Source organism: Asterias rubens, chromosome 13, assembly GCF_902459465.1.
Source record: "Asterias rubens chromosome 13, eAstRub1.3, whole genome shotgun sequence".
NCBI classification, from domain to species: Eukaryota; Metazoa; Echinodermata; class Asteroidea; order Forcipulatida; family Asteriidae; genus Asterias; species Asterias rubens.
In genome coordinates this window covers 13,954,952-13,978,381 of record NC_047074.1, presented here as the reverse complement: position 1 = coordinate 13,978,381, position 23,430 = coordinate 13,954,952, and the positions used below count along the sequence as shown (strand labels likewise).

Genomic DNA, 23,430 nt, shown 5'->3' with positions numbered 1-23,430 from the left:
CCAAGAGTTCATACTGCCTTTAAATCTAACAATATCCAGTGACAATAAAACATTGACTGAAAAGGACCCTAGACCTTCATGGACGGCCATCTTGGTTATCTCTCATTCAAACCAATGTACCCATACCTAGTCTGGTACCTTTTCTTTAGACGATCATGTGACCTTTGTTAACAAAAAGTGTGACCTAGTACATTCCAGTGACTTGAAGGCAGGCACGATACTACACTGGGGTGGATTTCACAAAGGTAGTCCTAACTTAGGACTAGTCCTAGGCAATGCTAAGGGATAGGACTGGTCCTAAGTTAGGATGAGTTAACTTAGGACCAGTCCTATCTCTTAGCATTGCCTAGGACTAGTCCTAAGTTAGGACTACCTTTGTGAAATCCACCCCTGGTCATAATGGACATTTTACTTACGTTGATTTATAATTTCCACATAAATACAAGAGCTATCAAAATAACAGCTCAACAAGTTTTGAGATGTACCCCCTTTCTTTTAATCTCAAAAGTTGATAAAAATCAGAGAGTGCAATAGTATATTATTTAAAGATGTTGTGCATTTAGCTGTGTACAAATTGTGCCTGCAGGAAGTCCATGCTCTGTCACAGGTGACAAGGTCTTTTTCGTTTTCGTACTGAGCAAAAACTATACAAAAACTATAACTCCATTTGTTTGTCAATTCCTTAGCAGAGAGACATTTTGTTCGTGGTATAAACTTATTAACTTAATCATCACAATTCATAGAATTATTTATTGGATGAAAGTCTTTACCAGGCAATCTCAAAGTCCATTTGAATTGTAAATAATTTATTATTTACATAAAAATATGATCGAAGTTATAATAATAATTCGATAGAGCAGCGTACTGTACAGTAATTTCATCGAAGCGCTTTCATTCAAAGGTCGCGCTTTTTTTTAGCAGAAAGGCACCATTTTTATGTTTAAATAATTGATTTAATTTGTTTTTAAAGCACTGATAAAACATAGCGATTGCACAATCTAAAGAATTGAATGTAACAATACTAATATTAAGGAATACAAAACCAGTTCTAGATTATTCTAGATTCGTGAATTATAAATAATTTAGTGTTAATAAATGCATAAAACGAAAGATAAAAAGAAATCATATTTCTCGTGAAGGGAAACTCAATACAAAACCCAAACTATGCTTTGGAACTAAACTAAAAAAAAAAATAAAAAAAAAACGGGGAAAAATCACACAACGCACACAAAAACCACCACAACGCACACAGAAAACAGAACAAAATACAAAAACAAACACAAAACAGCTGCTTAGAGATAATATTTTTGGGGAAATTATTATTAATAATTAGCTGATAGATATTGCTGATCAGGGTACAATTTCATTCTAGCATATTTCTTGGCTAAGCAAAAGGAATGCCTTTGGTAGCAGTCGCAGCAATGGTAACTGTATGGTGTTCTGGCTCATAACCTGTTTTTGTTAAGCAACAATTTGTTTCGCTAACAGGCCCAAATCAATCCGTACGAAATAAATAACTAAAACAATGATTTTTTTAAACTATACTTTGAGTAATCTAATCACTTGAAGTCTCTGCACTGTTTTGAAATACACAGACCATAAGGTGTTTCGGACAGACTCCTGTTTTAGTTTCAGATCATTTAAATGAAGTGTATACGTTTTGTAACTGAAACCCAATGTTTGTTTCAATTCTAATAGTTGTATACTAATACCACAAAATTAACCTATGAAATTTTTCATTTCAAAAGCATTTTTGAGAAATTGACGAAAATCTGAAGCGGTTTAATATGTCCACGCATCTGCGATTGGATTTTTAGAACTGGAATACACTATCTGAAAAATGTGACTGTCAGTACAAACGATTTTCAGTTTCCCCTTTTTTTATTTTTATAAAAACTTATTTTGTTCGATAAAGGTAACCGCAGTACTTCGAAGTGAAAAGTTCCTAAACTGTCCAAAGCTGCTGTATTTTGTACCAAGTATTTATTACCCGATATTTTCAGAGTCATTACCAAACGTATACAGAACCTTAAGCCTACCCTCTAAAATTATCCAAAACAATACGCTCTTTTCAGAACATGTACGTATTTTGTGGGATCCAGCCAACCTTGTGCCTAATGGTGCATTGGAAAGTTGACTTTGTTTGTGAAGTTTGTTTACAAATCTGCTGTGACCCACAACAAAAGTTCACTCCTTATTATTTGGCTCGAGGTCAACTGAACGAGAACAAAAAAATGAAATATTGTTTTTTGTTTGACTTTTTCTATCGCACTAAGAAGGTGTAAAAAAAAAACTTGTTTGGGAGGGCCACTAAAGGAGTTCCAGTGTTAACAGAATAGTATTTAAGTCGGGGGTGTATTTATCCCTGTGCCAACTTTCTTAGAGCTAAGATTTTAAATTTGCATCAGGATAAAGAATATAAATTTTTGTTTTACCCATATACATCGATGTGTGTTAGCACTGTATACTCGGTACTTTACAGAGTTCTGTGTAAGAAAAACAAAGGCATTATACTCAGGTGGGATTGGAACCCACATCCTTAGCAATTCTAGAGCAGTGTCTCACCGATTAGACCACTGAGATCACCTTGTAGCTAGAGGCGATCTCGGTAGAGGTAGACACCTATTGGGATAGTTTGTTATCTTACACAAGGGTTTTCCCTGCTTTGGGATCATAGATTGGAGGAAGGGTGCCGATCAGGGTAGAGGTATACACAGATTAGGATAGTTTGTTATCTAACCCAAGGGATTTCCCCGATTTGGAACTGTAGATTGCGAGAAGCTCGCAGCTCTATGAACCTGGACCCCATTATAAAGCAGAATTGAAAGCTATTTTAAGCCAATAAATTCTATAGACACAACTAGTTTTTGTGAACCACTTGAGCACCATACAATAACATTCAAATCCAGAATAACAAAAATCCAACCAACAAAGGACCTTCCAAAATGATGTGAAAACGGAGATTACTGGTAAAAACATTTGGGGTTTGTTGAAGGGGGTTAGGGTGTGTACCCAGATCACAAATGAACCACGGCTGATTGGTTTCAGCACATAAGTCGACAATGCAAAGGTTATGGGTTCAAATCCAGTCCTAGGCGACAATAGCCGGCTATTTGCAAGTGATTGCACTATTTTTTGTACACAACTCGTTGGAGGATTCCTTGCAAAAATACAACAACTAAAGAAAACAAATAAATTATTAAATTTACAGCAGCGGTCTCCATATAAGGCAGGTATTTGATAATTTGGTGATACACTACAGGGCCCAGTTTTGACACTACACCAATCTGACATTTACGCAACTGACGTCATCGTCAGACTAATCTTGGATGCGCCATATTGGTGGGCAATGTCACTGTGCGTTATTTAGTGAAGTGCGCATTTTAGGTGACATGTAAACCTATTGACCGCCAAAACGATGAGTGCGGCACAGTCGTCGTGTGTGACTTGCGTGCAAGGGGTCAATATAAGACTCTAGTACCATTCGTAATACCATGATGACATCATCGCTTTATTATATATACATCGCATTCATCATAAAATCTATTTACACTGTACAAAGCATGACGGTCAGAGACCGATACTTGAGGTGAATTCAGTATTATTCAGGTCGTCTCCGACCCACTTGTTGCGTTGAGGAGGTTCGGATAACTCCAGTTTCTTCTTGATGTCAAAGGATAAGACTTCCTCATCCTCGGGCTCAAAATCATCTGGATAGTCTCTGTATTTTAAAAAAGAAGTCAGGGGTTCATTATTTTTTATTATTCATGGCGTATTTATTAAAACACTGCAATACAGCGACTAAAAAGCCGAAATGCACAGTTTACAAAATTGTCATTAAAAACATTACTATTATATAAAAAAAAAAAAAAATAAAATAATAATATTGATGTATATACACATAGGCAACAAATTTGTGACAGAAAAACATTAGTTTTGCCCTTTTCAGACGACAGTGATTTAACAAGGGTCCCGTGCTTATTTTTACACCATTTTACACAATGCACCTCTTGTGAAATGAAAACAATGTTATATTGTCCTAGAGGACAGCGAAATTGAGAAGATTTTACTGGGGATCTTGGACAGTCAGTTGGTTCTTTTCAGAACTCTCTCTACTCTCAAAAGAATCTCCAAAGGTACTGGACACATTTGGTAATTACTCCAAATTACTTGGTGACGAGCAAAGGAGAGCTGTTGAGAATACAAAACATTGTGTCCTTTAAGTGACGTAGTTTTTAAGAAAGAGGTAATTTCTCACAAAATTATTTGAATCTAAAAAATACTTCAGCCCTCCTTGCTCAGGCATCTGAAAGCACATACATTTTTTATTCTCTTGCAACTTCGATGACCAGTTGAGTCAAAATTTTTGCAGATTTGTTTTTTTCTGCATATGTTGGGATACACCAAGTAAGAATACTGATCTCTGACAATAACCAAACGTATTCAGTGCATTTAAAGGAACACGTTGCCTTGGATCGGTAGAGTTGGTCTTTGAAAAGCGTTTGAAACCGTTTGTTATAAAATGCATATGGTATTAAAAGAAAGATATTTTAAAAGTAGAATACAATGATCCACACAAATTTGCCCCGAAATTGCGTGGTTTTCCTTTTACTTTGCGAAATAACACGGTCGGCTATTTATGTTAGTCGACAAGGTAAAAGGAAAACCATGCAATTTCGAGTGATACTTGTGTGGATCATTATATTCTACTTTTAAAATAACTTCTAATCATATGCATTAAATAAAAACGGTTACAAACGCTTTTCAAAGACCAACTCGACCGATCCAAGGCAGCGTGTTCCTTTAAACTTTCTCCGTATTTGAAGAGCTCTCCCAACTCTCAAGAGAGTCTGAAGAGATCTTTTAAACTACTCTCTGTATTTCTTAACTTACACATCGTCTGGCAGATTGGCATCTTGTTGAGCTTCTTGAGCTCCTTCCTCTGCGACTAAGAGTTCATACTCCTCGGCTGCGTATCTCTCCCAATCAGAGGGGTCTGGTTCCTCATTCTCAGGATCCTGTTTGAGGGGTCAGGAAAGAGACAAGACATGTATGAGGTGAGTTTAAAAGCGAATGATACCGTTGGTTTTTGGAACTGTTTGATAGTTTAAATCCTATATGAAAGTAGGAGGGGTCAGGAAAGAGACAAGACATGTACATGTAAGAGGTGAGTTTTAAAGGAACACGTTGCCTTGGATCGGACGAGTCGGTCTATAAAAAGCGTCTGTAACACTTTTTTATAAAATGCATATGGTTGGAAAATGTTTTAAAAGTAGAATACAATGATCCACACAAGTATCACTCGAAATTGCGTGGTTTTCCTTTTACTGTGCGAACTAACATGGTCGGCCATTTATGGGAGTCAAAAATCATAAATGGCCGACCGTGTTAGTTCGCACAGTAAAAGGAAAACCACGCAATTTCGAGTGATACTTGTGTGGATCATTGTATTCTACTTTTACAACATCTTTCCACCCATATGCATTTTATAACAAACGGTTACAAACGCTTTTCAAAGGCCAGCTCATTTCATTTCATTTCATTTCATTTTATTTGCCAGCAAACATGAAAAAAACACAAACATGTATTAAAAAATTGCACATCAAAGATTTACAAGAAAAAGCAATACAATGGTTATAGAAAGAGAACAGCTAAAAATATGCAAAAACACTAGCAAACTACTGAGAAACCTGGCCTGGCCGCGGGCAGATATAAGGATTGTGTAGGAAACACCTCCAGTGGGGATGGAACACAAAACACTACAGACAAAACAAAAGACAAGAACCCTGGCAGGGAAAAAAATTGATCGATCCAAGGCAACGTGTTCCTTTAAGGTAGGGTCATAGATAGGTCAATACTCCAAAAATTAACTACCATAACAAAAACATTTAAAAAGAAAGGATATAGATTGAGGCAGGGAGACAGAGGGAGACAAATAGAAGACGCACCAAGGGAGAACATCCCTGATGGAGAAGTTAGAATGACAGATGGACAAGTTTGAAATGAAATGATTCTCAAGTCTTACTATAGATCATAAGTATAAGTGTAGGGTCGTAGATTGGTAATTAGATTTAATAGTATAAATGATTTCCTTCACAGTATAATGGTTTGGATAATAAATTATTTAAGTGTTCACCCTTTTGGGATGAAGTTGGGTCTTGAGGAGGGAGGAGGTGCAGGTATTGAGGGAAAAGTATTAAAGGTTTTATGTTCAGGGTATAATTGTCCTGATGGTGTGGTGTCTTCAAGAAGGGTGGCTTATATTCCTTGGGACGGCAGGTGTCCTGTAAGGGGGTGCTCACCCTATTAGATGCGAAGGGATCTCTCTGCTCATGCTCCAAGTATTTCTCAAGATTGAAGAGCGTATCAAAGAAGATGTAGGCCAGCTTGCATTCCTTGAGGTCATGAAGAGAGATACGGTCAAGCCGTTGCGGCTTCACGAGATCAAACAACTGCAAGAAGATGAGGAAGAATCATAGAGTTATATAAGAACTAGAGGGCGCACTGGCCTATATATGCGCCCCGGCATGCACGCAGGCGGCCATTTTCTAAGTTGACAAAACAGCTATCTCACAGCTCTCTCACGTGACACGCATGTATAGCAAACGCACATAGACAGTTTCTTCGTGTTTTCATTGGTCAATATTCATGAAGTCTACTGTATGTCAAAAAATTATCACCGACAGATGTGTTTGGCAAGAACAGTCTATGCGTGTTTTGCAAAACATGCTTTAAAAAAATGGTGTACGCACATCAATAAAAGTGGTCCCACAATGAAAGTGCATGCACAATGTTGCACTTCAGGTTCTATTTCTATGGGGTACACGTACCTGACAGAGACAATCTTGGAAAGGTAGCGTCTCAATCCCAAGAGATTCCATCTTATTGATTTGTTCTTCGTAGAAATATTCCAGTTCATACATGGAGAGGTAGCCATCACCATCCATGTCCATACAGCGGAACCAGTATTCAATACTGGAAGTAGAAAACAAAAAAAATAAAAAATAATAGTATCCACAAATGTGACATTAAAATAATAAACCACAAGGGAAACTGACTGGGTAAACTTGAAGTGATTTGAGATTGAACAAAGAAAAATTGTATAGAGCGGGATTTGAACTATAGACTTCCGGGTTCACGTAGCAGTGCTCTACCAACTGAGCTATCTAGCCCTATGTTGGCGGTCTTCCTATTTTGTCAATATCTTTGTTTAGGGGTGTCTCTCAGAAGCAAAACAACAGTTAACGCCATTGGACACTTTCTGAACAGAACAAAAATTAAAAGTTCACAGATTTACAAATAACTTACAGGGTTTACAGAAGGTAATGGTGAAAGACTTCCCTTGAAATATTATTCCATGAAATGCTTTACTTGTTCAGAAAACATTAAAACAATTATCAATTCTCGATATCAAGAATAATGGATTTATTTTAAACACATGTCATGACACGGCGAAACATTCAGAAAAAAAGGGTGGGTTTTCCCGTTCTTTTCTCCCGACTCCGATGACCGATTGTGTCTTAATTTTCACAGGTTTGATATTTTGTATATAAGTTGTGATACACGAAGTGTGGGCCTTTGGACAATACTGTTTACAGCCAGGGATCACACCCAAAACAACCCCAAATTTTACATTTAGAAGAATTGTCTTCTCGATTATAAATATCAGTTGGAATGTCTAAAGAAATTTAGTGAAAGGCTGTCTGAGGACTTCTGTAGTACCAAGTAATTTAACCCTTTGAAAAAAAAAAACAAAAAAAAAAAAACATGTCCAACTGTGTTTTTTTCAACACTTGTCAACAGCGCCCCTTGTTGAACATCACACCAAACGAATGCTCAAAAATCGCTATAAACAACCAAATGAGAGCAGTAAACAATGGGATAGTACATGTAGTTGTTAAGTTATGACTGTTTATAAAAGTCCAATTTGACGAGTTTTGGTGGTCACTAGCGACTGCCTTGTACACCAAAGGGTTAATGTCATTAACACCCAAACTCTGAGTGGTAGCCATGGTGTCTGAAGGATTAAGAGAAATATCAAAACGTACCTCATAGAGGTCTTCTTATCTTCTTCTGAGATGAGAAAAGTTACAAACTCAGTGTAGCTCAGTCGACCTTCCCTCACTGAATCAGGACTGCAAAATAATTATAAATTTTCACAAACAAAATATTAGAAGCTTGAGTACCTACATGTATTAAACAAAAAAAGCCCTCACTACCCTACCCCCACCCCCCACCCCCACCCCCAAAAAAAACCCCACAAAATAACAAACAGACACACACACAAAAAACAGGCCCAACTTCATTGAGCTGCTTGAGCAGAACATATTGCTTAACAAACTTATGCTTAGCACAAATGAGCAGTTGAACACTCAAAGCTGGTACATGTGAGACAGTAGTTTGTCTGGTAAACTTATTCTGGTAAACATAATTTTGTTGTGCTTTAAAACTACTTTTTTGTGTGTTGAAGTAGCCCTATGATTTCAGGAAGTTTTGTATAATTTGATAATCGGATGTAAAATGAAATTTTAAATACAAAGTAAGCCTTGTTTGACCAAGGAAAAATCAAGTTTATCTACAAGAGTGATTCCAAAAAGCAAACTGTCTTAAATTGAACAAAAACTAAGAGAAGGTTTATCTATTGAAAACCGCAAGACTTGTCCCTCTTGAGTTTACTGGCCAGGGCAAAACATCATAGAGCTACTTAGCACAAAAATTTGCTTAGCGTGAAATTTCTTCCAGTGGTAAAAACAGGATTACCAACCAAATTTCCATTTGTTGCATATTGCTTGTTACAGGTATTCAGCTGTTGTTTGCTTATCCTGAAAATCACGTGGAAATTTGGTTGGTAATCCTATTTTTACCACTGAAAGAAATTTCATGCTAAGCAAATTTTTGTGCTTAGCAGCTCTATGAAATTGGGCCCTGGTGCTAACATCATTGGCAAACCCTGATCCACATAAAATTCTTTAAATCCTGGCAAAACTAGGAGTGGAATTTAGGGTTACTTAGGATAAAATAAAAACAGTTTTAATCACTGACCTCAAAACTGCACCGGGTGAAAATATTCTCTCAATCATCCTAGAAGATATAGCTGGGGGAAAAAAAAAAAAAAAAAAAATCAAACCACATTTTTATTGGCGATAATTTAACAACATGAATGTATACTGCCCTCTCTTGACCAGAATGAGAAATGTGATCAGAAAGAAAAAACTTTGGTCTGTTTTTTGTTATAAAATTCTGGCAGAGCAGTATAAAGATTGTGCCGAGGCTGAAGTCTAGTGCAATTACCGTCAGGCTCTGATCTCGTACAATGGTCAACAGGCAATGTTGTGGGAGGGAAAAGGCTTCCCTTTCACTGCTTGTACATTTTCAAGCAAAACTCAAGCAGTCTTTTTTTGAGAAAGACTGCATTGTACACCACATTCATTGTATTTTCTTTTTAAAGTCTCAGCCAGAAGTACAAAATTACTAATTTGGATAAATTAGTGAATGCAAAGCGCCCACAAACTATCCATATTGGACTTCAATATTAAATTGTGGAACATCAAGACAATAATGCATGGCAAAATAATAGATGACATATGATGCATGTTCTACCATTAAAATGAATAGGATCTATTTGAGCGGGTCATAATATTCTTAATCTGCAATAAAATGAGTACATATTCTAGGATAAGTAAACAATTCCTCCCCCTTCAAAAGAAGGAAACAAATCGCACAATTTTTCTACCAAACGTCACAGATCTTACCGTGATCATTATGTTTACTCATATCTTTTCTGTCAATGTACAAATCATGATCGCCGTCCAGCTCCCAGAATTTACAGTAGATGACATAGAAATGTTCATAGGAGAAATAGTCTAGGATCTGATTGATGTCGTCTTCTTCTTCAAGGAGTGCAATGACCTTAGAGGCAGGAGGAAAGCATCAGTGTTACCATGGAAATGTTAATGCTGTGACGTGATTCCATAGTGTGGTGGGATCATTTCATACAAACTGGCTCCAATAATTTACAAACCAAAATTAACATTCTTTATCCCTGATGCAAATTTAACATCTATTAAAAGGATTCATATAGGGAACGAGAATTGGATTATAGGTCAAACTGTATTTTTTACCCTTACACTGGTGTGTATTAGGTACTCAGAAGTTTCCTGAGTTCTGTAAAAAACACAAAGGCAGATCACTCGTGTGGGACTCAAACCCACAACCGTTTGCATTGCTAGAGCAGGTGTATTACCACTAGACCACTGAGCTACACTGTAGCCTGATGACTAAAGACAGTTCCTTACAACAACAAAAAAGGATTCAATTCCAGTTAAAACTTGGAGAAATCACATCCCTGCTATACATTGCAATCAGCTGATCGAAAACTGAACCGGTATTATAACAAAACCCAAACCATTCAAGAAAGTTGAAATAAAAATGATATCAAAAGCATGAAACACACCAAATGGTTGACAATTGTTGAGTGACAATCTATCACTTCCATTCATCTTCTCCTAACTATCGCCGAAACTGTGCTACAAATACGCCCACTCATGATGTCATAGACACAACAGTATGTTATCTTTATTGTATATCTCTATCTATTTCTGCTTAATCATGCCGGAAAAAAAAACAGTGTCTGAAAACACGTCAAACAAGCTTACGTGCACAATGTCCGGATGGGATGGCTTAAAGGCATAGACACCTTTGATAATTGTCAAAGACCAGTATTCTAACAAATATTTTGAGTAATTACCAATAGTCTCCTGTGCCTTTAATATTTTAGATGGTTGGTGAGGATTTCCTTGAAACCAAGTCTTCAGAACGTTTTCTACTTGTTTTTTTTGGGGGCATTCTGGAGCATTATAAATGATTTTATCTTGATGATTTTTGTGAAGCTATAACAATTGTAGTAACTTTGTTTTGACTATCTGACGTTTCAAATGGCATGCAGTTTGTGAGCATCAGCCTGATACGTTAGGAGAACCCTGGGTCAACTTGGCTTGAAAATGTGCTTAGTAAATACACAATTTTTTATATTATTATTTAAAGGAAGAAATATTCCTAAGAAAGACTGAAGATTCAGACCATCAAAAACACTGTCTTAAAAATCAAAATTAAAAATATTAAAAAGAGATGAAATCTAAGAAATGTAGAAGAAAACAATTACTAGTTGTCCTTATCGGAACGCGATTGTCTAAAAAAGTACACCGAGAGTGCACTGATAGTACAAAAATTCAAGATGATCACAATATTTAAGATGGATTTTAAGATTACTCGTCCCAATCTTGTTGCTTATCTGCTGTTTTAGATCTGATGGCAAGCGCTGACGTGCAGTCCCTCATGTTGCCTACTCCATTGTTGTGATGAGTCGCTTGGGCAACAATCAAATGTTTTAAAACTTGAACAGTAAAAAATGTGGAACAAAACAGCTTCGTCATGTAGAAAATATCTCTCTGTTTACCGTAATATCAGAAGTAGGAAAAGGGCGTGGTTGATATGTCTTCCCCAAAAGACGCTTTTTTTTTAACTGAAGAATTAAAAAATAAAATCTCTGACAATTTGTTCTTCCATTGTTCAGACGTGATAGTAACTGATTTTTGGGGTTGAACAAAGAATTGACTAGAGTGGGATTCGAACCAACGACCTCCGGATTAACGTGCCGGCGCTCTACCAACTGAGCTATCTAGCCCTATATTGGGTAATTTGGGTGTGATCCCTGGCTACACGGCAGTTAACGGTTGTATGGCTTCTGACTGGCACCCTCAAACAAAGATATTGGCAAAATAGGGACACCGCTAATATAGGGCTAGATAGCTCAGTTGGTAGAGCGCCGGCACGTTAATCCGGAGGTCGTTGGTTAGAATCCCACTCTAGTCAATTTGTTGTTCAACCCCAAAAATCATTTCAAAATTTACCCAGTCAGTTTCCCTTGTGGTTTATATTGATATGTGAGAGGAACTGCTGAAAAAAAAAATAAAAAAAAAAATAGGATCCAGATCTTAGGTGGTACATTCACATCAATAGACCTGCAAAGAACTAAGTAGCTAAGCACAACACAATTATGCTTACCAGAATATGGTCACCAGCAAAAATGCCATTTTCTCAAAGTACAATCTGTGACCAATATTCTGCTAATTTTTGCTTAGCAAACTTGTAAGTACTCACCGATAATAAGTTACTTTTCCTGAGTTCTGGTAACGTTATTTTACTGTTCCAAGATCTGTTGACGCAGTAAAATATTCTCGCTATCACCTACAATCAAACAAAAATAAATTTGTTTTTAAAATAAAATCCAAATTGAAGGCAGTGGACAGTATTGGTAATTCCTCAAAATAATTATTAGCATAAAACTTTACTTGGTAATGAGTAATGGGGAGAGGTTGATGGTAAAAAACATTGTGAGAAACGGCTCCCTCTGAAGTGACATAGTTTTTGAGAAAAAAAAAACGAATTTGATTTCGAGACCTCAAGTTTAGAATTTGAGGTCTCGAAATCAACCATCTAAAAGCACACAACTTTGTGCGACAAGGGTGTTTTTTTCTTTCATTAATATCTCGCAACTTCGACAACCGATTGAGCTCATTGATTTTCACAGGCTTGTTATTTTATGTATAGATACACCAAGTGAGAAGACTGGTCTTTGACAACTGAAACAAAATAAACGGCTTGTCGGTTTATCTCACACGATTATTATTATATATTTCTGGTAATGAAACTAAGGGTGCCTCATACATGTGGGCGAACTTAATCACTGTAGCTTGCAAGCCTGAGGAAACCTGCACTTGCTATGTGAACCAGAAACACAGGGGTTAACCCTTTCTCTTCAACGATAATAAGTACGATAATTACGATAATTACTATTACTATTTACTAATTACTATTACGATAATAAGTTTTCTGAAGTGGGATCTTTAACAAGCACTATCAATCTGAGTACACATGACCTTTGGCTTAATGTCCCATCCGAAGGTCAAGGCAGTCGTAGCATCTTGTCAGACCAGGACTCAAACCCACACTCCGGTGATCAGAAACACCAGAGCTTGAGTCTGGTGCTTTTAACCGCTGGTCCACTAGGTACTAACAGAACTTTGAACTGTGAAAAAGTCAAATCCTAGAGATTTCAAACCTTATTTGTTTTATTTAAAGTGTTGTTGTCAAACAAAGTGACGAACGAGCAAGGCAAAACACTTGCTCCACAACACACTACTGTATCTATGATATAAAATACAGTTAGTGGCCACTTAAGCCTCTGAGAAACACTATGCTAGGGTGGAAACATTGGGTTAAGGCCAATTACCAATGTTTGCCTTTTGGTTGGTAAAGCAGTTTGCAACAGCTTATTTTCCTTTTTCAGAAAGGCATCTCAAGTAATAAGCCCCAAAGAAAACTGTCTGGAACTCTTTTAAGCTACAGGTGAGTCAAAGAATACAATTGATTCCGAGAACCATTCGAAAAACTAAAATATGCAAAACAAGATAACCCCTTTAAACAAACTAGTGACAAATGCCAGATCAGACCTTAGAGTTAACATTCAGATCAATCATGAACACTCCCTCAGGATATTGTTCCTGAAACAGGTCCAGAGAGTCTCAGACAGAACCCCAAAACAAATTTCAAGTCAAAAAGTTAAAGAGGGACTCCAAGGTCAAGTTGAGTTTTTGGATGCACTCATTTCCCAACTGATAAAATCCTTATAAAAAAAACGTCCAGGCCTTGAACTTCGTACTTGAAGGGGCGCAGCAATTTTCCTGGGGTAAGGGGCAATCTATGATGAAATGTTTGTTTGTATTGGAACTTTGCAAACGGCACCACAGCAAAAGCAAAAGGCACTACGACAATTGCTATAGCAGGGTGCCATGGTCTAAACTGCTCACAAAAATCCAGTATATTTGTTATTATTTAATACTCTCTTTGTATATGGTATATATCAATGCAAAGCTGAACTGTTCCTCTTTAAAATGATACCACATTTGCAATGATTACATGTTGCTGAACTTGGCTACACGAATAACAATGAGGCAAAGTCACAAATCAAATGTGCCAAAATTACCGTTGTCTGTGAATGGTCAATAGGTAATGAACAATAATCAAACCGATGTAAGCTTTTCAGAACCATTATTGGTTTACGCAAAGATTTGCACCAGTGGACACAATTAACCCTCATCCTGAAAAACACCTTGTTTGATGGGTATTTGCAAGACGATATTCTACAGCCAAATGCAGTCCCATACTTGCAGACTCTTGGACCAAATGCCATCTTTCACGATGAAAACGCTCGCCCCCATTGACCCCGACTGGTGACTGACTACCTGAAAAATGTTGGGGTGCACCGGATGGATTGGCCCGCTAACAGTCCAGACCTGAATCCCATGGAACATCTGTGGGACCAGCTTGGCCTCGCTGTCCGCGCCAGAACCACCAATACATCAACTGTGGCTGACCTAACCAGGTTCCTTAATGACGAATGGAACGCCATCCCTCATCATCAGCGCATCACAAGACTTGTGTGCAACATGAGAAGAAGGTGCCAGGCTGTCATCAACGCCTTCGGATCGTCCACTCGTTACTGAACTAACTTTTTGTATCAATAAAGTGTATTATAAGATCAGTAAGTTGTCTTGCTCTATACCAAATTTCTTGTCTCAATAAAGTGGATTAAGATCAGTAAGTTGTCTTGCTTGTTTGAATTACGGTGTCAATTTGATTGTTCACACAGTAACACAACATTGCTAATTTTGGCACATTTGATTTGTGACTTTGTCTCATTCTCATTAACGTTGTCAAGTCCAGCAACATGTAATCATTGCAATTGTGGTATTATTTTAAAGAGGAACAGTTCAGCTTTGCAATGATATATACCATATACAAAGAGAGTATTAAATAATAACAAATATACTGGATTGAAAAAAGTTTCCTTACTTTTTGTGAGCAGTTTATAACCACAAGTTACAAAATTGTTTACAAGTTTTGTTTTTACAGCAGTTAAATAAAATTGCAACAGCTCAATCTTACATTGTCATTATAAAAAAACACTCTGTTTTCTCTTTCTTGAGCACAAGGGCTGACATAAACATGGAATATACTTTTATAAACTTTTTCAGGCTACATGTATTAAATTTAAATAAACATCTTGCTGATTTCCGAGGGCAAGAAAATCAGATATAAAAGTAGGAATATGATGCCTGTCATTACAATCATAAATCATTACATTGTAAAATACACATCCAAAGAAAAAAATGCTGAGTTTTAGATGTGGGGAAAACCCTTAAAGGATATATGTAACTTTTGTAGGACAAAAAGTACAAAGTCCACAGATTTACACTAAACTTACACAGTTTGAAGATAATGATAGTTGAAAGCTTCTCTGAAAATATTATTTGCTTAGGTGCTGTAGTTTTTGAGAAATGAGTAAAACAATGTCATGAAAATAATTTTCGTCTCATGAGACGAAAATTATTTTAATCATCTACAAACATATTTTCATGACATTGTTTTACTCATTTCTCACAAACTAAAGCACCTCAGTAAGTAATATTTGAAGGGAAGGTTTCCACTATCATTATCTTCAAACCCTGTAAGTTTAATGTTAATCTATGGACATTTTGAAAAAGTACCCAAATCCTTTAAATCAGATAGTGACTGAAAAAACCAATCCACATACAGGGCTCTGGTCTGAAGTGGGATTCGAACTGGGGTCCACAGAGGTGAAAGGCATGCAGGGAATAAACCACTGAGCCAGCTTGATGCTCCTAGTACGCAACCGAAAAAAAACATGGTCATCCATCCGTGTTGAATGTTTGGGTATTTTTATCAGAGAAGAAAGTACTGTTAAAGATTTGAAAAAGTATATAAAAAAACCTAGAAGGCACCCTGAGGATTTATCAGTGACCTTTGACCCATGAACTATGACCCGTGACATATGTCTGACCTGATCAGCTTAAGATAAGCTATTACTCACATCAGCACCCTCAGGAAAATTCAGTGTTTGTCAAATTGGGTTACGGAGGTCAAAACGTGACAACATTTATCTATCTGATAGTCAGCAGCAAACGTGACTTAAGAAATAAATCAAGATTGTTTGCCATTTGGGGATATTAAGACCCTGTTTAAGTTTTGTAAAAATGTTTCAAAGGTTCTTGATACAAGTAACATGTTCTACGGTCAAGTTCAGTTGAAACATTTAGGTTAAATAATTCTCCTGTGAGCTGTCCCTTTAAAGAGCAATGTTCGATGAAGAATTCCTATCAAAAGAGTATCTCATAAAATAACATTTAACACCATTTTAAAGTGAAGTTTGGAGACTTGTAATTTTCTCCCCAAAGACTCTATCAATTGGAAAATGAGTGCAAAATGAGTACATCACAAACCTGAACTTGACCTTGGAGCCACTCATTAAAAATGAAATTGTGTTTAAAAGTATATAAATGAGCTAAGGCTTAATGAACCATCTGAAGGATGAAGCAATTATGGTAAAGTATCTTGCTCAAGGATATAAGCACACAACTAGGGCTCAAACCCACACTCTGCTGCTCTTAATCGCCTGGCAACGACATGGCTCATATAGCATTAAAGGCACTGGACACTATTGGTAATTACTCAAAATAATTGTTAGCATAAAAACTTACTTGGTAACGAGTAATGGGGAGCTGTTGATAATATAAAACATAGTGAGAAACGGCTCCCTCTGAAGTGACATAGTTTTTGAGTGAGGTAATTTCTCACTCAAATAGTATAAAAGACTTCAGCTGAAGTCTTTTATAATGCATCTGAAAGCACACAAATTTGTGCAACGAGAGTTTTTCTTTCATTATTCTCTTGCCACTTCCATGACCAATTGAGTAAAAATTTGCACAGATTTGTTATTTTATGCATTATGTTGAGATACACCAAGTGAGACTACTGGAATTTGACAATTACCAAAGGTGTCCAGTGTCTTTAACTCTACCATCAATGAACATTTAGCATGTTGCTATTTTTTAATCTTCCGAAATGATTCTAAGGGACAAACACTGCATGACATCTATTCTATTCTGTGGCAAATTGCTACCTTCCAAAACGGTTACCAAGGTAAAGTATGATTCTTTGAAAGTTCAGGAGAGTTAAGCCCTTGCCCTTGATCAAAACAAGCTACCACGCTTTATCTCCACAAAGGTGTGAAGTAAACCTTATCGCTCATTCTCTGTTGAATTTCCGTACAGCTGTGGCTTGAAGACAAGTTAAGCCACACCCTAATCCTGACCTTCAGGCAAATTTCACAAAAACCGCTCAGCATGAAAACAACCCGCTAAGCAGTACTGGGTTACCAACCAAAACGCATTGTGACATGTTAAGTTTTTGAATGGTTCCCTGTCAATGCCAAGCTTAGCAGATATACTTGTTGACACATCACCACTAAAAACCACTGCACCCTGAAACACCTGGAGAGATTACACCAGCTGTCCTGTGATTGGCTGAAAAGTTTTTAAATGGGAGGGGCTTCACAGCTGTCACTAGTTGGTCTAACAAAGGGGCGGGACTCTAAACAAAAATATAGCATCTGATTGGTAAGTCATGGTTTGATATAGTTTCCAATACTTTATTCTGATTGGTTGGAGAGCTGGTTGAGCCGTGAAATGAAATGATTTAAAGTAAGAGACAAAGCCATGACCCAAATCACAGAGCCTCTTGGAGCAGTTGGTGGTGTATCTCCAAGGAGTTGTCTTAAGACACTGATACTACTCAATCTGATTAATCTTCAGCATCTTCAAGACTTTTGTCTTCATCAACTGGTGAGTAAATATTGAAACATTCTCAAAGCAGACTCTTTACAGAATTTTATTAATTTGAACGATCAAATGGTCAACTAGAAGTAATGTATGGGATTTGAGGCATGGCATGGTGTGGGATCAATATTGGTTGACGGTAACATCATGTGTGTATCTACTTGCCAGGTAGAAGTTGTTCTTTAGAGAACTGTCTGGCTTTAAATTCTACTCCTGTTGATGACTAGAGCAAGCTAGTCAAAACGTTGAGACCAACATTAAGAAGTCCCTACGCTTTATAGTTACTGCAGTTAATAACAATCCACTAAGAGCTAAAGTTGTAGTCCTGGCCGATTTTCTACCTTCTGCCCAGGTAGTAGTTTAAAGCAGGACCGTTCTTTTCAGAACCGAGAAGTCTCCCAAATTCCTAAAATCTTATGGCGGTGGTAGAATATAAAAGCAAGACAGTTTTGTAAAAGCGCAAACTGTTCATTTAGTCAGCATAAAATTCCTTCCTGTTCGTGCCATTTTGCAGTTGTTGGTCGGATAACAAAAATAACACGCAACCAATTATTAAAAACTAAACAAATAATGATAACAATAATAAAATAGTCAGTGAACAAGATGTCTTCAAAACAAAGGCTGCACTATGGTTAAATAAGTCAGGAGACCATGCTAAAATGGTTCATATTCTGTAAACACGTCCATCGTAAAAACTCCCAACTATGGATGAGCTTTTAACCTGAGTATTTTACCAGGCCATTGCAATTACTTCACCATTTCTTCTAAATTTAAATTATGGATTTATAATGCGCACATCTCCGGAAAACCAATCAAGGCGCATACAAAAAAACAAAAAACAAAAACATTCGTATGTAGGACTTGGAAACAGTATTGAGATTGGCACACTTATATTTCGAAAGACTTCTCAAGACTTTGTGCAAGAAAATCCAGATGTTTAAGAAACTGTCTTGATTTCTTATGAATACTCCGCAATTTTCCTTACAGCAAACAGTCCTTTTGTGTCAGTGATGTTTGAAGCTTTGCATGGTGTGGAAATAAAAATGTAACTAAGATTAGTAAATTTGTGAGTACAACCAAGTGTACGTTTGGGGGGATTGTTAGAGCTGAAAAGAGCAGGACCCAATTTCATGGCTCTGCTTACCGTAAGCACAGAATCTGCGCCTACGGAAGCAGGGAATTCTGTGCTTAATACAGCAAGCGTATTTCACGGGTAAGCAGCGAATTTCGGCTTATGCGCGTGCGTACTCCACGTTACTAGGCATTCTACACTTACAAGACTAGCGCAGAAATTCGGTCCTTGCACCTAAGCAAGGAATCATAAGCACAGCATTTGGCGATAAGAAGCATGAAATTGGCCCCTGGTTTTGTCTTGACATTTAGAGCAGTATACTCTCAGATAAGCAGTGATAAAAATGACAGATACACATGTACATATGCTGCAAGTTAAATGGTAGTTCGTTGACACTATTATTCAACTAATATATTCATATGTGACTACATGTATGTGACTTTGTATTGCTTCACTTTCAAAACTATTTTTTACCCTCTCCTGACGATGACTAGGGCAAGCTAGTCGGAACGTTGAGACCAATCCAAGAACTGACTACGGGGTAGTACAGTTAATTACGATCCTATAAGCTAAAATAGTAGTCCCAGCCACTTTTCTATACCTTCTGCCCAGGTAGTAGTTAAAAAGCAGGCTGCAGGACAGTTCTTTTCAGAACTGAGAAGTCTCTTGAACATCCGATAAATCTACTCCGCGGTAAAAGAAAGACAGTTCTCTAAGAACAAACTCTACCTGGCAAGTAGATACACACATGGTGTTTTTTCTTACCCTCTCCCTACACAAAATGTCAAAATATTTTCAACATGTGGCCGGAAACACAGATTGTAGTACAAGTGAACTAGATCAAAGTACTGCTCAAGTCTTTCAAAAGGCTTGTTCATCTGAGAGGAAATATGAAAGACATTACAATAACACCAAACACTGACACAAAAAAAAAAAAAAAAAAAAAAAATACTTGACAAAGTGGGTCAAATATAAAGACAAAATGTTAAAAGACAAAATGTAAACATTTGGTTAAACATTTTGTTGTAAGAGGCAGTGGAAGTGAACTTGTGAACTAAAATGTCAACGTTATCTGGTTGATGTGTCTAGTAGGTTTCGATATGAAATTATGGTGAAGTCACAATTTTATGAAATTGAGTAGATCATCAGGACATGGAGAGAGAAAAAAATGGGCTCAATTTCATAGAGCTGCTAAAGCACAAAAAGTAGCTAAGCACGACAACATTATGCTTACTAGAATTAGGTTACCAGCCAAACTACCATGTTACATACAAGACTTGAATCCTGCTTTTTTTTGCCAAGTTTTAAAAGTAGAAAAAAGTTTTAAGAATATTTTTTGCTTTATAAAAGCAGCCCAACGAAATTGGGCCCAATGTCTTTTATTTAATGTCAGTGCCCCGTTCATTTGAAATAATTATGGACTTTCGGGATTAATATTACCAGAGTAAAATTTTACATTAATAACTAATGTGATAACTTTTATTCTATAAATCTACATTCATACAAGATTGAAACAATCCAACAGCTAAAAAAAAAACATGTTTACTTTGCCTTGAAATGGACAGAGAGCATTTACACGATTACAAAAAGTGAACAAAATCAAAATTTCTAAACTTTTCTTTCACTTCTTTTGACTTTTTACATAGGTTTGACACCAATGCGTTCCAACATGGGCTGGACATCAGTGATCATTCTGCTACTTTTACCATCTATTTTGATAGCCATGCCCACTGGTCCCGTCCCCCAGGAAGCCAACTCAACTGTTGCGACAGATGCGGTAACTGACGTGGTTTCTGTAGACTCGTCATCAGAGCAAATGACTCCATCAACTACAGGATCCAGTACATCAGAAAACAATGCCACCCTGATGACCCAGAGCGACACACCAGATACCACACAAGCAGCCGTCCATGGCAATCTCACAAAAGAACCACCAAACTCTCATCTAGCCGGAACAACGCAAGTGATGACACCATCAATCTCAACCAGTCCTCTTGGCGACAGTGATGACACAGTAACACAAGACGCAATGGAGATCAACATAGAGGGCGACATCACCACTGATTCCTCAACGACTATGCAACGCCAACAGGAAGTAAACGATTCAACAGCAGCTCCTCCGTTGACAATAAGAAGCCAGAATGTGTCTCGCACATCTTCCGATGGACGGACTGAGAGTGAAACTACAACCCAAGAACCCAGCACAACCGCCAATACCCACCGACTAACCACTCCATCTGTGACTCAAACTAATACGCCAGACCGAACGTACATCCAAGTGACTTCAAACAACACCAATAATGTCGACCAAACTCTGAGCCCATCCACACAGATTCCAAACTTAGATAACACCCCAACTACACCGCAAACCAACACTGAGATAGAGGATGTTATCTTAAGAAACTGTCGCGCCCTTCTGCAGTCAACTATACAACACCCCCCAACCCAACGACCCACCCCCGAGGAACTATCTCAAAAAACAACCCAACAGATGCCCTCCGAACCGTCCCACCAAGGTACCTCACAGCCTCAATCAGAAATAGCCTCACAGACACAATTTCCAGTCATTCAATCGAGTGTTTCCTCACGAACACCCAGCCCAACCGACACCCACATTAGTGTTCAGACAGTCTCACAGTCACCCAGAGAGGCAGCTTCCATTGTAACACAGACACCTACTTCAGTATCAGTTACCCAGACTCTCTCCTCAATAACGGCAACAAGCCCAACTCAAATGAGTGCCAATAGTACACAGAATCATGAGGGTACTGAAACCATGAGCGAGACAGATGTGCTGGGGCAATGTATGTTGTATTTTCTCAATAATCCATCACAATTATCTCATCACACTAACGCTCCACAACCTTCAGAGTCATCCCATGAAACTAACCCTCAGCCACAAGCACGATCGTCCCTACAAACACACTCTCCGCAACCCTCACAATCATCCCATCAAACTAACCCTACACCAACCTCACAACCGCAGCCAACCTCACAACCATCCCCTCACACTACCCCTCCGCAACCCTCACAATCATCCCATCAAACTAACCCTACACCAACCTCACAACCGCAGCCAATCTCACAACAACCATCTGACCAAACTAACCATCAACAACCACCCCCTCACACTACCCATCCGCAACCCTCACAACCATCCGACCAAACTCACCCTCAGCCAACCTCAAAACCATCTGATCAAACTAACCCTCAGCCAACCTCACAACCTCAGCCAACCTCACAACAAACATCTGACCAAACTAACCCTCCACAACCACCCCCTCACACTACCCATCCGCAACCCTCACAACCATCTGACCAAACTAACCCTCCACAACACTCACAACCACCCCCTCACACTACCCATCCGCAACCCTCACAACCATCCGACCAAACTCACCCTCAGCCAACCTCAAAACCATCCGATCAGACCCATTTACCTCAATCTACAGTAACCTTCAACACAGTGCATTCACCCACTCAACAAACCACAGAAATGGTTACTCGAACAACTCAGCAGCCGCTAACTGAAAATCAATCACTCCTGGAGACTTCACACGTGACCATTACACATGCACCCACTCAACAAAACCCAGAAATGGTTACTCAAACTACTCAGCAACTATTAACTGAAACTCAATCCCTCATGGAGACTTCACAGGTAACCATTACACAGGCACCCACTCAACAAAACCCAGAAATGGTTACTCAAACTACTCAGCAACTATTAACTGAAACTCAATCCCTCATGGAGACTTCACAGGTAACCATTACACAGGCACCCACTCAACAAAACCCAGAAATGGTTACTCAAACTACTCAGCAACTATTAACTGAAACTCAATCCCTCATGGAGACTTCACAGGTGACCATTACACAGGCACCCACTCAACAAAACCCAGAAATCGTAACTTCAAATACTCAGCAGCCATTATTTGATACTCCACCGTCCAATTCAACTATGACCTTTGACCGAACAACTCCTCCTCACACAACCAACCACACCACATTCTCAACAGATGCCCTCCCAACCATCCCAGCAAACAACCCCACAGATACCCTCCAAACCATCCCAGCAAACAACACCACTCCAAACCCAACAACAAATGCAAACACTACACAGGCATCAGCTAAACTGAGGTCAGGGAGTAACATAGTGGTCTGAAGGTAACATGGAAGTAAAATGTTGTGTTGTTGTCAATGGACAGGAATACGGGCCAGGGGTATACTCAAGATAATGTACCAGCTGATGGGAAAAACTAAAGGCACTCGGGACACATTTGGTACTAAAAATGTATACTAGCATAGCAAACTTTGGTAATGAGCAACGGAGAGCTGTTGATGGTATAAACACTGTGAAAATCAAATCTCTCTCTGAAGTAATGTAGTTTAAAAAAAAAAAGGTTGTTTCTCATATATTTGAATCTGAGAAAGACTACAGGCCTGATTTCTCAGACATCTGAAAGCACACAAATTTGTGTTCACTAGGGTGTTTTTTCTCTCATTATTATCTTGCAACTTCGATGACCAATTGAGCCCAACTTTTCACAGATTTGTTGTTTGATGCTGTTTGGGTACACCCAGTTAGAACACTGGCCTTGA

At 38.1% G+C, this 23,430-nt stretch overlaps 2 protein-coding genes across 2 annotated transcripts; one reads left to right on the top strand and one right to left on the bottom strand.

Annotated features, from left to right (window-relative positions):
• Positions 1-352: 352 nt before the first annotated feature.
• On the bottom strand, positions 353-13,538 carry LOC117298755 (serine/threonine-protein phosphatase 2A regulatory subunit B'' subunit beta-like). Its single transcript, XM_033782072.1, has 9 exons — positions 13,512-13,538; positions 12,160-12,246; positions 9,753-9,909; positions 9,043-9,094; positions 8,049-8,135; positions 6,831-6,975; positions 6,303-6,452; positions 4,894-5,018; positions 353-3,721 (listed from the first exon to the last, which is right to left on the bottom strand). The coding sequence occupies exons 1-9, from the start codon at positions 13,536-13,538 to the stop codon at positions 3,571-3,573; spliced, it is 981 nt and encodes a 326-aa protein (XP_033637963.1). The 3' UTR covers positions 353-3,570.
• A 4,125-nt stretch (positions 13,539-17,663) lies between these two features.
• LOC117298386 (mucin-2-like) lies at positions 17,664-23,218 on the top strand. The gene is made up of 2 exons (XM_033781629.1): positions 17,664-17,762; positions 20,475-23,218. The coding sequence occupies exon 2, from the start codon at positions 20,486-20,488 to the stop codon at positions 22,991-22,993; it is 2,508 nt and encodes an 835-aa protein (XP_033637520.1). The 5' UTR covers positions 17,664-17,762; positions 20,475-20,485; the 3' UTR covers positions 22,994-23,218.
• Positions 23,219-23,430: the final 212 nt, after the last annotated feature.